Source organism: Panthera onca, chromosome D4 (genome assembly GCF_046562875.1).
Source record: "Panthera onca isolate mPanOnc1 chromosome D4, mPanOnc1 haplotype 2, whole genome shotgun sequence".
NCBI classification, from domain to species: domain Eukaryota; kingdom Metazoa; phylum Chordata; class Mammalia; order Carnivora; family Felidae; genus Panthera; species Panthera onca.
This window is the reverse complement of record NC_138351.1, coordinates 66,549,898-66,563,849: the sequence shown is the minus strand read 5'-3', so window position 1 is coordinate 66,563,849 and position 13,952 is coordinate 66,549,898. Positions and strand designations below refer to the sequence as shown.

The following is a 13,952-nucleotide window of genomic DNA, read 5'->3' as shown; positions in this document are numbered from 1 at the left end:
TGAGCAGATGTTAAATTGCTGTGTACGTGATTCAATTCACTATGATCAAATGTCTGCCCTATAAAAATGCACAATTTGGCTGATAAGAATGTGACGCAAATATGCATAAAAATAAAATTTGTTTACAGTTTTAAACATTTCTGTTAAACACAGAATCAGAACTCCACTCCTTGCTGAGTTGTCTTTTGCCCCTCCCATCACTCTCTCACTAGACCTGAATAAAAAGGAAGTAGTCAAGTTTATTGTCTGAAATATTCTAGGGCTTTCAGAAAACTCAACTCAGAGTGTCTTTGGCAGTCGGAAGGTTGCTTCTAGGTAGATATTCATGCATAAGACACTGCATAGAAACTCTATGCCTAGTATTGCATTCTATATCCTAGTATTGCATTGTAGGCATATCCTAGTATTGCATTCTAAGCATGAATATTTTTAAGGATAACAACAGATGACAGAAGAGGATTACAGAACTTAAAAGAAAACAGTCGATTTCACCCTAGAGTAATGTTATGCAAAAGATCTGTTACATTTGTTGCTTGGGAGTGAAAACATTTTATTAGCTCTTCCTTTGATACATTGAATGCTGGGAGATGGATAGGATAAACAAGACATTTGTGAAAGAATTCATTCTTCTAGGACTCTCTGGTTACCCAAAACTTGAGATCATTTTTTTTTCTCTAATTCTAGTAATGTATCTAGTGATTCTAACTGGTAATGGTGTTTTGATCATAGCAAGCATCTTTGATTCTCGTCTTCACACCCCCATGTACTTCTTCCTGGGCAACCTGTCTTTCCTGGATATCTGCTATACATCCTCCTCTGTTCCCTCAACTTTGGTGAGCTTAATTTCAAAGAAAAGGAACATTTCCTTCTCTGGATGTGCAGTGCAGATGTTCTTTGGGTTTGCAATGGGGTCAACAGAATGTTTCCTCCTTGGCATGATGGCTTTTGATCGCTATGTAGCCATCTGTAACCCTCTGAGATACCCCATCATCATGAGCAAGGTGGTGTATGTACTGATGGCTTCTGTGTCATGGCTCTCTGGTGGAATCAACTCAATTGTGCAAACATCTCTTGCCATGCAGTTGCCTTTCTGTGGGAATAATATTATCAATCATTTCTTATGTGAGATATTAGCTGTCCTCAAGCTAGCTTGTGCTGATATAACCCTCAATTATGTTACCCTAGCAGTTTCAAATATGGCATTCCTGGTTCTTCCACTGATAGTCATTTTTTTCTCCTATATGTTCATCCTTTACACCATCTTGAGAATGAACTCAGCCACAGGGAGACGCAAAGCCTTTTCCACCTGTTCAGCACATCTGACTGTGGTGATCATATTTTATGGTACCATCTTCTTCATGTATGCCAAGCCCAAGTCTCAAGACCACCTTCAGAATGACAATTTGCAAGCTACAGAGGGGCTTATTTCCATGTTTTATGGGGTAGTGACCCCCATGCTAAATCCTATAATCTATAGCTTGAGAAATAAAGATGTAAAAGCTGCTGTGAAATATTTGCTGAATTGGAAAACTGTTAACCAATAAAACCAAAGGGAAATGTGAGTCTTTAGTGTATAAAGAATAGAAATGGCATCTTTGGGCAACCATTGAGCACCTTCTTTGGGAAAGCAAGTTTATATAAAGAGAGATTTTTATTCTTTGTCTTCACCGGCCAAGTTTAGCTATGATTACTAAGAATAATAGTCTGACGTAAACTCAGGTTGTAACAGGGTCTGATTCGTGTTTCACAAAGACCATGAATTCCATTAGAATCTCATCCATGGTCATATCCGAAATTAGTATTTCTGGTGTCATGTGTGGCAATACAGTGAAAAACATCACACACAAGCTTTGGAAATAGAGAAGCGGGAGTATAAATTCTACCCTATCACAAAGTGCTTAAATTAATATTGGGAAAGTTATTTATTCTTTCTAAACTTTAGTTTCCTTATTTGCAAAAAGGGAGTAATTAAACACGGTTCCCAGTGTTATTATAAAGATTCAGTAAGTTGCACAAAGCACCTGGCATAGTGCCAAGTTCATAGTAGTTCTCTCTGTAGAGGATGTTGAGCTTGACTTTTCCTCTTGACACAGAATGTAGGAATTGAAGACTCTAAATTGAAGATAAAAGACACTAGCTAGCACCTTTTAAAAAAACCTTCCAGTTATTAGGATCAGCTATCCCTTTCTTAAGTCTTATTAACATCAGTCACCACTTTTCCTTGCCCCTTCTCCCTGCATAGCTATGTAAAGAAAACATCAAGAAAGGGAAAGGTAGAATCAAAGGAAATTTTACATCATGAAGAACTCAGTGAGTCCTGAGAGGTGTTTCACTGCTGTCCCTGTCAAAGACTGGGAAGACTGTTCCAGTCCAAGCCAATTAAAGAGGATGCTGCAAAAGAGCCTCTTGAGGTTGGGGGTGCCTGCAAAGGAGAGCTAATGTTTAGCTTGATGAGTGGAGGCTTGCTGACCTTCTACTCTCTAGGCTGTAGACTGAGCTGATGAATTAGTCTAGAAATGGCCTGGAGGATAATGAGCTCATTATCTTAGGGGTGAAAATAACCAGAATTTTTCAGTTTGTGTGAAATGTTTCTTGGGCTCTGAAAGAGGGCTGAAATTAGTGTCTGGGAAGAGCAAATCATTTCATTTTATACTCCAGTGAATTGAAACTCCTCAGTAAACCTATTACAGGTTTTCCCCCCCCTTTCTGTAGACTTTCCTGCCATGGTTGAGCACAGCATACCATTGGGCCACATCACCAACCATTGTGACCTCTGCTTTCAGCCTGATGTTCCTATCTAAATTTTCTCTTTCCTATTGGTTTTAGAGTCATCATACAGCCCCAGGCCTCCTAGTTTGGAGCTGTACTCTCTGCCAGTCTACATCTTGGAGATAAATCTTGATTTTGACCTAGTCATCTGGTCACTAAAATCTTGCTGCCTGTCTGTTTCCAGTCGGAGTATTGTCACTGCCAGTAAACCTCTAGCTGCTGGTCCTTTCCCTCTGTCTTGGATCATAGTGGGTGCTGCTTTTGATTCTATTTAGACAGGCGTGTACCAGACCCTGTTGGTGAGGCTTTTTAACCTCTGCCCACTCCCACTGGGATGAGCCCTGTATTTCAGTCTGATCCAGGTTTAATTATTTTCAGATTTTGACCTCTGCCATCAAGGTTTTAGGCACACTTCTGCATGTACAACGATGTCCTGCTTCTAGTTGTCCCAGGCAACTCCTTAGCACCTCCTTTTCCACAATAGGAAGGGTACTAGTGTATCATATGCATGTTTATATTAGATTGTTTGCTTTACTTACAAAAACTGATTCTAATTTACATTGGTATGTATAAAGTTGACACAGTGTTACCTCAGTTTAGAAGTTCTGCTCATATTGATGAATGCTTAAAGTTAACAGTTTTAATACTATCTGACTGGGGCGCTTGGGTGACTCAGTCGGTTAAGTGACCCTCTCTTGATTTCACCTCAGGTTATGATATCAGGGTTTCATTAGTTTGAGCCCCACATCAGGCTCTGCATGCTGACCATGAATGGAACCTGCTTGGGATTCTCTCTCCCTCTCTCTCTGCCCCCCCCCCCCACTCTCTCTCTTTCTCTCAAAATAAATAGATAAACTTAAAAAAAACCCCAAGCATTAAAAAAAAAAAGATGACAGGTTTAAAAACAAACAACCAAACTAATCTGTCTTCCCAGGAAATTAAGAAATCTCAAAAAGACTTAAATGTATTATTTTGTGACAAATAATAGTTTAGAAAATTCCAGAAACTATAAAAAAAATAAGCATAAAAACTGTTTTCTCTGTTGCTACCTCCTACAAGTGACCACTATTAACATTTTAATTATTTGTCTCACTAATTTGGAGTCCTAAAGTAATCATTTTCATGTTGATTTCTTTTGATGCACTATGTACCCTTGAAGTTGCTATTTCATGTTTAAAAAATGTGTGTACATATCTCTGGGTTTCACAGAATAAATTCTAGAAAATGAAATTACTGGGCCAGACGATACGGTTTTTTGAAACCTTCTCTTACTACATTGTACTCCTGTCCCCAAGATCATATTATCTGCTATCAATGGCACCATAAGGGTTTTCACAAACTGTTGCAGCTCTGGTCTGTGTGTGTTTACATATATAAAATTCTCATATTGGAAATCTTCAAGCACTCATAAACTGAAAGATAATATTTAATGAAACTTCAGGTACCAATCACCCAGCTTAAATAATTAGCAGTTCATTATTTTATTATCTATACCCACTTATCCCCTTCCTCCGGGCTTTTAGTCAAATATTGGATATATATGTGTGTGTAAATAATTTTTATTTTGAAATAATTTCAAACTTTGAAAAGTTGCAAGAATCACACAAGGAATTTTCCTTAAGTCTTTACCCCAAATTTTCAGATACTAGCATCCTACCGTATTTGCTTTATCATTTCTCTCTTCATATATATGTGTGTATTTTATATATGTATATGGAAAGAACTGTTTGAGAGGAGGTGCAGATATTATGTATCTTTACCCCTAAACATTTTATTTTGTCATTCTAAAAATCACTCAAAGTCATTGTTTTACGATAACCAGAATACAATTATTGACGTGAAAAAATAATACTATTTAGTTTAGCAGTCAACAAACAATGACCCTGGACCAAATTTAGCCTGCCAGCTGTTTGTGTGTGGTCCATGAGCTAAGAATAATGTTTATGTTTTTAAACTGTTGAAAAAAATTAAAATAATATTAATGCTCCATGGTACATGAAAATTATATGAATATCCAACTCAAGTGTCCATAAAGTTTAAAAATTTTTAAATTTTTTTTAAGTTTATTTGTTTTTGAGAGAGAGACAGAAAGAGTGAGCAGGGGAGGAGCTGAGAGAGTGGGAGAGAGAGAATGTCAAGCAGGCTCTGGGTTTTCAGCACGAAGCCCAATGTAGCTTGAACTCACAAACCATGACCTGAGCTGAAACCAAGAGTCGGACACTTAACCGACTGAGCCACCCAGGTGCCCGTAGTTTAAAAAATTTTTTATGTGGAGATAAGTATAGACATACATTTATGCAATGCAAGTAAAAAATTGCAAAAATAGTATATAGAGTATCATGTACCATTAACCCTATTTCCCCCAATGGTAACATGTTATGGTAGTATAATAGCAAAACCACAAAAATGACATTGGTTCAATACTATTAACTACACTACAGTGCTTATTCAGTTTTCACAATTTTTCAATGTATTCGTGTGTGTGTGTGTGTGTGTGTGTGTGTGTGTGTGTGTGTGTAGTTCTATTAAATGTTATCCTACATACTGATTCTTGTAAACACTACCACAATGGAACAATGGAAGTAAAGTTTGTTGACTGCTGATCTAATTGATAAACTTATTCAAGTCTCACCAATTTCCAAAACAGTCTCCATATTGAAATTTTTTGTTCAAGTCAAAGATTCAATTTAGAATAAAATGCTGCATTTAGTATCATATCTCTTCAATCTCCTTTAATCTATAAATCTTTGGTTTTCATGACGTAAACATATTTAGAGGCCAGGTATTTTAGAATTCCCTTTAAATTTAAATTTAAATTACACTTTGTTTCTTCATGATAAAATTCAAGTTATGCCATTTTTGGCAACAATATCAAAAATTTATTTTTTCTTCTTGGCATGTTATATCAGGAGACACTTGAGTTGATTCATTACTGGAAATATTAACATTGGTTACTGGTTAAGGTGGAGTGTGGTGTATTTCTCCTGTGTAAAATCACTGTTTTCCCCTTTTTTCATTGTTAAGTTCTTGTAAGAAGAAACATTGATATTATATGTATATCCTATTCTTCTAAAACTCATACCACCAGGTTTAGCATCAACTGATAATTCTAAATTAATTCTTTTTATAATGGTTGTCATTGGTGATTTTCTAATACCATCATTTCTTCTACATTTATCCATTGGCATTGTACTCAAAGGAATAGCTTTATAAATAAAATTTTTATTTATCCCTTGATTTATTTAAATCCATTTGAACTTACAACTTCTTATTTTATTCAATGCACTACAATCCACTATCACTGTTATTAATTTCAATGCTCAATTTGGTCTGAATTTTACCTATCCCTTCCCTTCAAGTTGGTTCCTGTGTTCTTTTAAATTGTGCCCACAATTCTCTGAGCACTTCCTTACTTTCTCTTACTTTCTGGTAAAATAAGATGTTTCAACCTCATCTTGTACTTTCCAATCCCACTTCTTGGAAACTGTCATTTTTCTCAAAAGTCCTGGTTTCTTTTATGGAGAGTATACTTAGAAACCAAAACTCATTGCTATCAGTTTATCATTGTTTGTAAGGTCCTCTCAATAATTACAACTGTGAAATATATGTATGTAAATACCTACATGTATACCTATTTTAATAAAACCACTCGTTCATACTGATACATTAAAATTCAATTCAACTATCCAAGTTTCACTCTTTCTTTTTTTAAATATTTGTACCTTCTATCCCTAGCAGTGAGATACTTCATTCTTAATAGTTTTATTGCTATGTCTTCAAGTTCACTTATATTTCATCTTCATTCTCTAATATACCATTAACCCCATGTAGTAGAATTTTTATTTTACAAATTGTGTACTCCATTTCCAGAAGTTATTTTTTTTAAATAACACTTAGGTTTATTATGTTCTTGGTTTTCTCTAAATTGTGGGTAATTTATAATAGCTCATCTGTTAGTTTCATTATCTCTATCATTTCCCAAACTTTTTATTGATTAGCTTTTATCTTTTTTCTGGTTATGGAACAGATTATACTGCCTTTTAGTATTTTTTTAAAATTTTGAGTTGTATGCTAGCTATTTTGACCTTTATATCATTGAACGCTGGATTTCAGGGTCTCCCTTTAAAGTGTGTTAGATATATTCTGGCAGGCAGGTAGCTGTGGTTACCTTCACCCCTTTGGAATAAGTGTTTAACTTTATGAGGGTCGACCTAGAGTTGCATTTACCCTGGATCAGTGATTGTGATTTACTTTAGAACTGTGAAAGATTTTCCCCCAGGAGACATTAGGCAATGTCTGGATACAGTTTGGATTGTCATTACTTGCAGGGGGGAGGGGAACAATATTCCTAATGACAGGGGTATCCTGCTACTAAAATATTTTAGGTAGAAAAAAGGATGTTATTAAACATACAATAGCCAGGACATAATCCTATAGCAAAGAATTATTCATCCCAAAGTGTCAATAATGCTGTAGTTGAGAATCCCTGTCTTGGAACTAGTTTCGCCCTACTGCTAGCTGACAATTCATGGGTCTCTAATAAATAGTTTGGATATTCAATGAATATTTTCCACTCTCTTTGCTTGGAACTCAAACATCTCCCAAACCTTTGGGAGTGGTTTGGCTTATAATTCCCCATTGATCCATCTTTGCTTGGATTCATGGAGTTTCACTATTCTGCACATGTGCCTTAAAATTCAGCAATAGACTTAATGGAACGTCTCTGCTGATATCTGGAGATTTTTCTTTGCCTAGATTTTTCACCTCCAGAATTCTTCCCTGTAAACCAGCTGCGCCAACTCCTTGAACTCTTTTTTGACTCTTTTTAATTTAGTGAGACCACTATGATCTATTTGGGATCCTCCTCCATGAATCATAATCTAAAAAGCAATCTTAAGTATCCTTTAATTTTAGTCTTTTCTTCCAGGGATCATAGTCTTGCCTTGCTTGTTCAGTATGTCATCTAGCTTGTCCAGTTTTTTAATAGTTCATGGTGAGATGGCGAGAGTGGCTCTAGTTAGTTTATTATTCCCAGAGGCAGGTGTTGCTTCTTAACTTTCCTGGTGGAAGTATCATTTTTACTTTTTCAGAACATATAATACTATATTATTCTGACATTCTCATTCCGACTTATATTTTATTCTCAGATATATAATTAAGTATATGAAATGATTTCCATTTATCCTTTTGCCCATTTCCCCATTCATCTTTTTTTGAATGAAGATTATTCTCTCATCAACTCTAAAAGGAGATTGTGAGTGTAGCATTCCTTGGATCTTATATGTTTAAAACTATCTTTCAATAGCATTAATATTTGAAGCACAGCTTGACTGAATATAAATTTCTTGGTACATATTTCTTTTCTTCAGTGTTTTGAAAATGCAACTCCATTGTATGATTTTTCCCCCAGAAGTATCTTTTTGGATGAATTATTTTGCTGTTATAAGGAATTAACCACTTTGTTTTAAAGATTTGAAGATTTTGTATTCATCTTTAAACTCTAATAGCTTTACTGAAATAATGTCAGAGTTGATTATGCTGAACTTATTTTTGCAGGTATCTGTTGGACACTTTCAGTTTCTTTTTACTAAAAGTTTTTCTGGACTTATGTTTTAAATATTAATTCTATTTCATTGGTTTGTTTCTTTTTTAGAGACTTAAATTTTGTATACTTGTTGAAGAAACAATATTTCTCCTTTGCCTGTTCACTTCAACCACTTTTGTATACACATTCTTTATCTTATTTTCATTTTGTAGATTGCTTCCCTGTCTTTCTTCAATGCCCTTAATTAAATTGCATTTTAATTTATTTTACCTTGGCTACCTTTAATTTAGTCTTCATTTCCAACATGGTTTTGTATTTTACTTATTATTTCCTGAATTCAATCACTTATTTTTTCATTTCTTCCTGATACATTATTTGGTCAATTTCTTTTTCAAAAAATTTTTACATTAATCCCAGTATAGTTAACATACAATGTTGTATTAGTTGCAGGTGTACAATATAGTGATTTAACAATTCCATACAATACCCAGTGCTCATCAGAAAGTGCTCTCCTTAATCTGCATCACCTATTTCACCATACCCCCGACCTCCCCATCAGTTTTGTTGTCTATAGTTAAGAGTCTGTTTCTTGGTGTGTCTTTCTCCCCACTTTTCTCATTTGTTTTGTTTCTTAAATTCCACATACGAGTGAAGTCATATGGTGTTTGTCTTCTTTCTCTGAGTGACTTATTTCGCTTAGTGTGCTTTCTTCCACAACATATATACTAAAAAAAATAATAAAAGTCAATTTCTTTTTAATTTTTGAATTTCTGATTCAAAATAGTTTCTGATTCTTTCAAATGTTTGTTTGAAGATATTGGCATCAATTTGTAGTGTTGTGTTACAGTTTTAATTTGCTTTTTTTTTCTTTCTTTCTTTCTTTCTTTCTTTCTTTCCTTCCTTCCTTCCTTCCTTCCTTATTTACTTTTTTGAGAATGAGAGGCAGAGGTTTCCATAAGCTGAGACATTTTGATTCTCATTTTCTATTTAATTTTATAGTTGCTTTGAATGTAGTTTGCTTTCATCATTCATTTCTTGATTTGGACTAGTTTATAAGATTTGTAGGTCAAGAGTGCCCTCGTCTGTCTGTGTTGTGAAGTAGAATTTCCTTAAATGATTGCTTTGGCTTCTTCCTTCCCTCCCCTTCTGCTGCAGCAGAAATAGAGGAAAATTTTTACCAGAATAAGCTTGCTAAAGCCATGTTAATCCTTTGTCCTGACAGCTGTCTGACCCTTCTGTTATCTTTTCCTTTATCTTGTTTGACTAAGTAGGAAGGACTTGTATGCCCTCTGATATTTTAAAACTTTTTTGGTCAGCATGAACCCAACTTTATTTTTTGTTTCTTTGTTCTTTCAATTCTAAAACCCCTAAAAGTGCCTCTCCCTTCCTTTTAACTTACTTTCACCCCCAAATCTGGAGCTTTAAAAGATAGTCACTTCAACTTACACACTTTTTAAAAAATGTTTATTTTATTTATTTTGAGAGAAAGAGAGAGAGCACAATCAGGGGAGGGACAGAAAGAGAGAGAGAGAGAGAGAGAGAGAGAGAGAGAGAGAGAGAGAGAATCCCAAGGAGGCTCTGCACTATCAGTACGGAGACTGACATGGGGATTGATGTCATGAACAGCAAGATCATGACCTGAGCTGAAATCAAGAGATGGACACTTAAGTGACTGACCACCCAGTGCTCCTATACACACTTTTGTGTCCCTCTTATATTCAGGGCTCTGTCCTGATTTTAGGTCAATCTTAAATTTGCCACTAGTTTCCTTCTCTTTTCTACACAGGTTTTCACTCTATGAAAACATTCAGTGGGAGCATGAGAGATACTAAAGTTGGATATCAAATTCTATGCTTATAAGTAACTTGATGTTTGAGTATTTTCTCTTTTTTGTAAAAACATGCTTTTATTGGAAAAACATATTCAGATATATAAAATTTGTAAAATCATTAGAAGTATCTTTTATTTATATGATTCTATATAGTGTTTATATGCAACAGTGTTGTAGACACATCTTTAAAAGAAGTAACACTGTTGGTGGGAATGCAAATTGGTGCAGCCGCTCTGGAAAGCAGTGTGGAGGTTCCTCAGAAAATTAAAAATAGACCTACCCTATGACCCAGCAATAGCACTGCTAGGAATTTATCCAAGGGATACAGGAGTACTGATGCATAGGGGCACCTGTACCCCAATGTTTATAGCGGCACTCTCAACAATAGCCAAATTATGGAAAGAGCCTAAATGTCCATCAACTGATGAATGGATAAAGAAATTGTGGTTTATATACACAATGGAATACTACGTGGCAATGAGAAAAAATGAAATATGGCCTTTTGTAGCAACATGGATGGAACTGGAGAGTGTGATGCTAAGTGAAATAAGCCATACAGAGAAAGACAGATACCATATGGTTTCACTCTTATGTGGATCCTGAGAAACATAACAGAAACCCATGGGGGAGGGGAAGGAAAAAAAAAAAAAAAAAAAAAAAAAGAGGTTAGAGTGGGAGAGAGCCAAAGCATTAGAGACTGTTAAAAACTGAGAACAAACTGAGGGTTGATGGGGGGTGGGAGGGAGGGCAGGGTGGGAGGGAGGGCAGGGTGGGTGATGGGTATTGAGGAGGGCACCTTTTGGGATGAGCACTGGGTGTTGTATGGAAACCAATTTGACAGTAAATTTCATATATTAAAAAAGAAAAAAAACAAAAAAAAAATAAAAAAAAAAAAATAAAAGAAGTAACACTGCACTTATTCACATATGATATTAGCATCTTTAGAAACATTTTCCATGAAATTTCCACTGAAATAGTACTACCCAGATAAAAGGTTATTCTATTACTATTAATAATTCTTTTATCTATGTTATTTGAAATATTATATTCAATGCACCACAGTGTAGTGAATGGATACATTTTATCTTCTACTTATGTCTAGACTGTGGGTTTGGGTAGTTTTATTTGTTCTTCTGTTGTACTATATTGTTTTTGGAGAATATGTAGGGAGATACGGATTTAAGTAGCCACTATTATAATCACTAACCCAGAAGTCTGTATATACTTTTTAATCACTTAAAAATAACACTTCATTTCTGAATGTATTAATGTTTATTTGCATAACAGTCAAATTGAGCATATTTTCATATATTCATTTTCTGTTCTATGTCTTAGCTTGTGATTTTTCTTCATTTATTATTTAATTATCCATTTTCCACTTGGGTTTTAATTGAAAATTGGGCAAAGTAAATGAATTGGAGATTCCTTTGTTTTTGTAAGAATTCTTTATATATCAAGATTATTATCACTTCTTCATATATTGCATTTTAAAAATATTTCAATATCTTTTTTTTGTTTTAATTTTTAATGTTTATTTATTATTGAGAGACAGAGAGAGACAGAGCATGAGCAGGGGAGGAGCAGGGAGAGGAGGAGACAGATTCTGAGGCAGGCTCCAGGCTCTGAGCTCTCAGCACAGAGCCTGATGCAGGGCTTGAACTCACAAACTGCGAGATCAGGACCTGAGTCGAAGTTGGACGCTTAACCGCCTGAGCCTCCCAGGCTCCCCTGAATATTTCAATATCTTTAATGTACTTTTAATACTTTGTGTTATGTTTTTTGAATATTTTCCCATGATAACTTCTAAGCAATTATTATTTATAAAGAAACTATTTTTTATGTTTTTACTTTGATTCCAGTTAGCACACAGTGTTCTCTTGGTTTCAGGTGTACAATAAAGTGATTCAACAATTCCATACATCAGCTGGTGCTCATCACAACAAATGCACTCCTTAATTCCTAGTGCCTATTTCACCCATCCCCTCTGGTAACCATCAGTTTGTCCTCTGTAGTTAAGAGTTTGTTTCTTGGTTTGTCTCTCTTATGTATATCTCTTTTTTCCCCTCCACTCATGTGCTTTGTTTCAATTCCACATATGAATGAATCATATACCATTTTTCTTTCTCAAACTGACATATTTCACTGAGCATTATACTCTCTAGCTCCATCCATGTTGTTGCAAATAGCAAGATTTCATTCTTTTTAATGGCTAATATTCCATTACTACATCTTCTTTATCTATTCCTCAATCAGTGGGCATTTGGGCAGCTTCCATAGTTTGGCTATTGTGAATAATGCTGCTATAAACAAAGGGGTGCATGTACCCCTTTGAATTAGTGTTTTTGTATTCTTTGGGTAAATACAGAGTGGTGCGATTGCTGGATTGTAGGGGTAGTTCTATTTTTAACTTTTTGAGGAATCTCCATACTATTTTCCACAGTGGTGGCACCCGCTTGCATTCCCACCAACAGTGTACAAGGGTTTCTTTTTTTCCGCATCTTCCTTTTGTTTCTTGTGTTTTTGATTGTAGCCATTCTGACAAGTGTGAGGTGATATCTCATTGTAGTTTTGATTTGCACTTTTCTGATGATAAGTGATGAACATCTTTTCATGTGCCTGTTGGCCATCTGTATGTCTTCTCTGAAGAAATGTCTATTCATGCCTTCTGCCTATTTTTTTAATGTTTTTATTTTACTTTTGAGAGAGAGAGAGACAGATTGCGAGTGGGGGAGGGGCAGAAAGAGAGGGAGACAGAACCTGAAGCAGGCTCCAGGCTATGAGCTATCAGCGCAGAGCCCGACACAGGGCTTGAACTCACAGACTGTGAGATCATGACCTGAGCCGAAGTCAGTCATTTATCCAACTGAGCCACCCAGGTGCCCCAGTGTTCTGCCTATTTTTAAATTGGATTATTTGTTTCCAGGTGTTGAATTATATCAGTTCTTCATTTATTTTGGATACTAGTCCTTTATCAGATATGTCATTTGCAAATATCTTCTCCCATTTTCTATGTTGCTTTTTAGTTTTGTTGATTGTTTCCTTTGTTGTGAAGAAGCTTGTTATTTTGATGAAGTCCCAATAGTTTATTTTTACTTTTTTTCCCCTGCTTCAGGGAAAGAAAAAAGTTGCTTCAGCCAGGTCAAAGAAGTTATTACTTGTGTTCTCTTCAAGGATTTTTATAGTTTCAGGTTTCACATTTAGGTCTTTAGTACATTTTGAATTTATTTTTGTGTATGGTGTAGAAAAGTTCAGTTTCTTTCTTTTGCATGTTGTTGACCAGTTTTCCCAACACCATTTGTTGAAGAGACTACCTTTTCCCATTGGATATCCTTTTCTCCTTTCTTGAAGATTAACTGATCTTATAGTTGTGGATTTATTTCTGGATTTTCTATTCTGTTCTATTGATCTATATGTCTACTTTTGAGCCAGTACCATACCGTTTTGATTACTACAGCTTTGTAATATAACTTAGAGTCCATAATTGTGATGCCTCCACCTTTGCTTTTCTTTTCCAAGGTTGCTTTGACTATTTAGGGTTTTTTGTGGTTCCATACAAATTTTAGGAGAGTTTGTTTTAGTTCTGTGAACAATGCTGTTGGTATTTTGATAAGGATTGCATTAAATGTGTAGATTGCTTTGGGTAGTTTAGACATTTTAACAATATTTCTACTTCCAGTTCATGAGCATGGAATTTCCATTTCTTTTTGTCTTCTTTAATTTCTTTCTTGATGTCTTATAGTTTTTAGAATACAGGTCTTTCACTTTCAGGTCTTTGGTTAAGTTTATTCCTAGATATCTTATTATTTT

The 13,952-nt window shown here is 35.2% G+C and overlaps 1 protein-coding gene across 1 annotated transcript; it reads left to right on the top strand.

The window, feature by feature from the left end:
• Positions 1–397: 397 nt before the first annotated feature.
• On the top strand, positions 398–1,544 carry LOC132676179 (olfactory receptor 13C4). The gene has a single exon (XM_060628329.3). The coding sequence runs from the start codon at positions 588–590 to the stop codon at positions 1,542–1,544; it is 957 nt and encodes a 318-aa protein (XP_060484312.3). The 5' UTR covers positions 398–587.
• Positions 1,545–13,952: the final 12,408 nt, after the last annotated feature.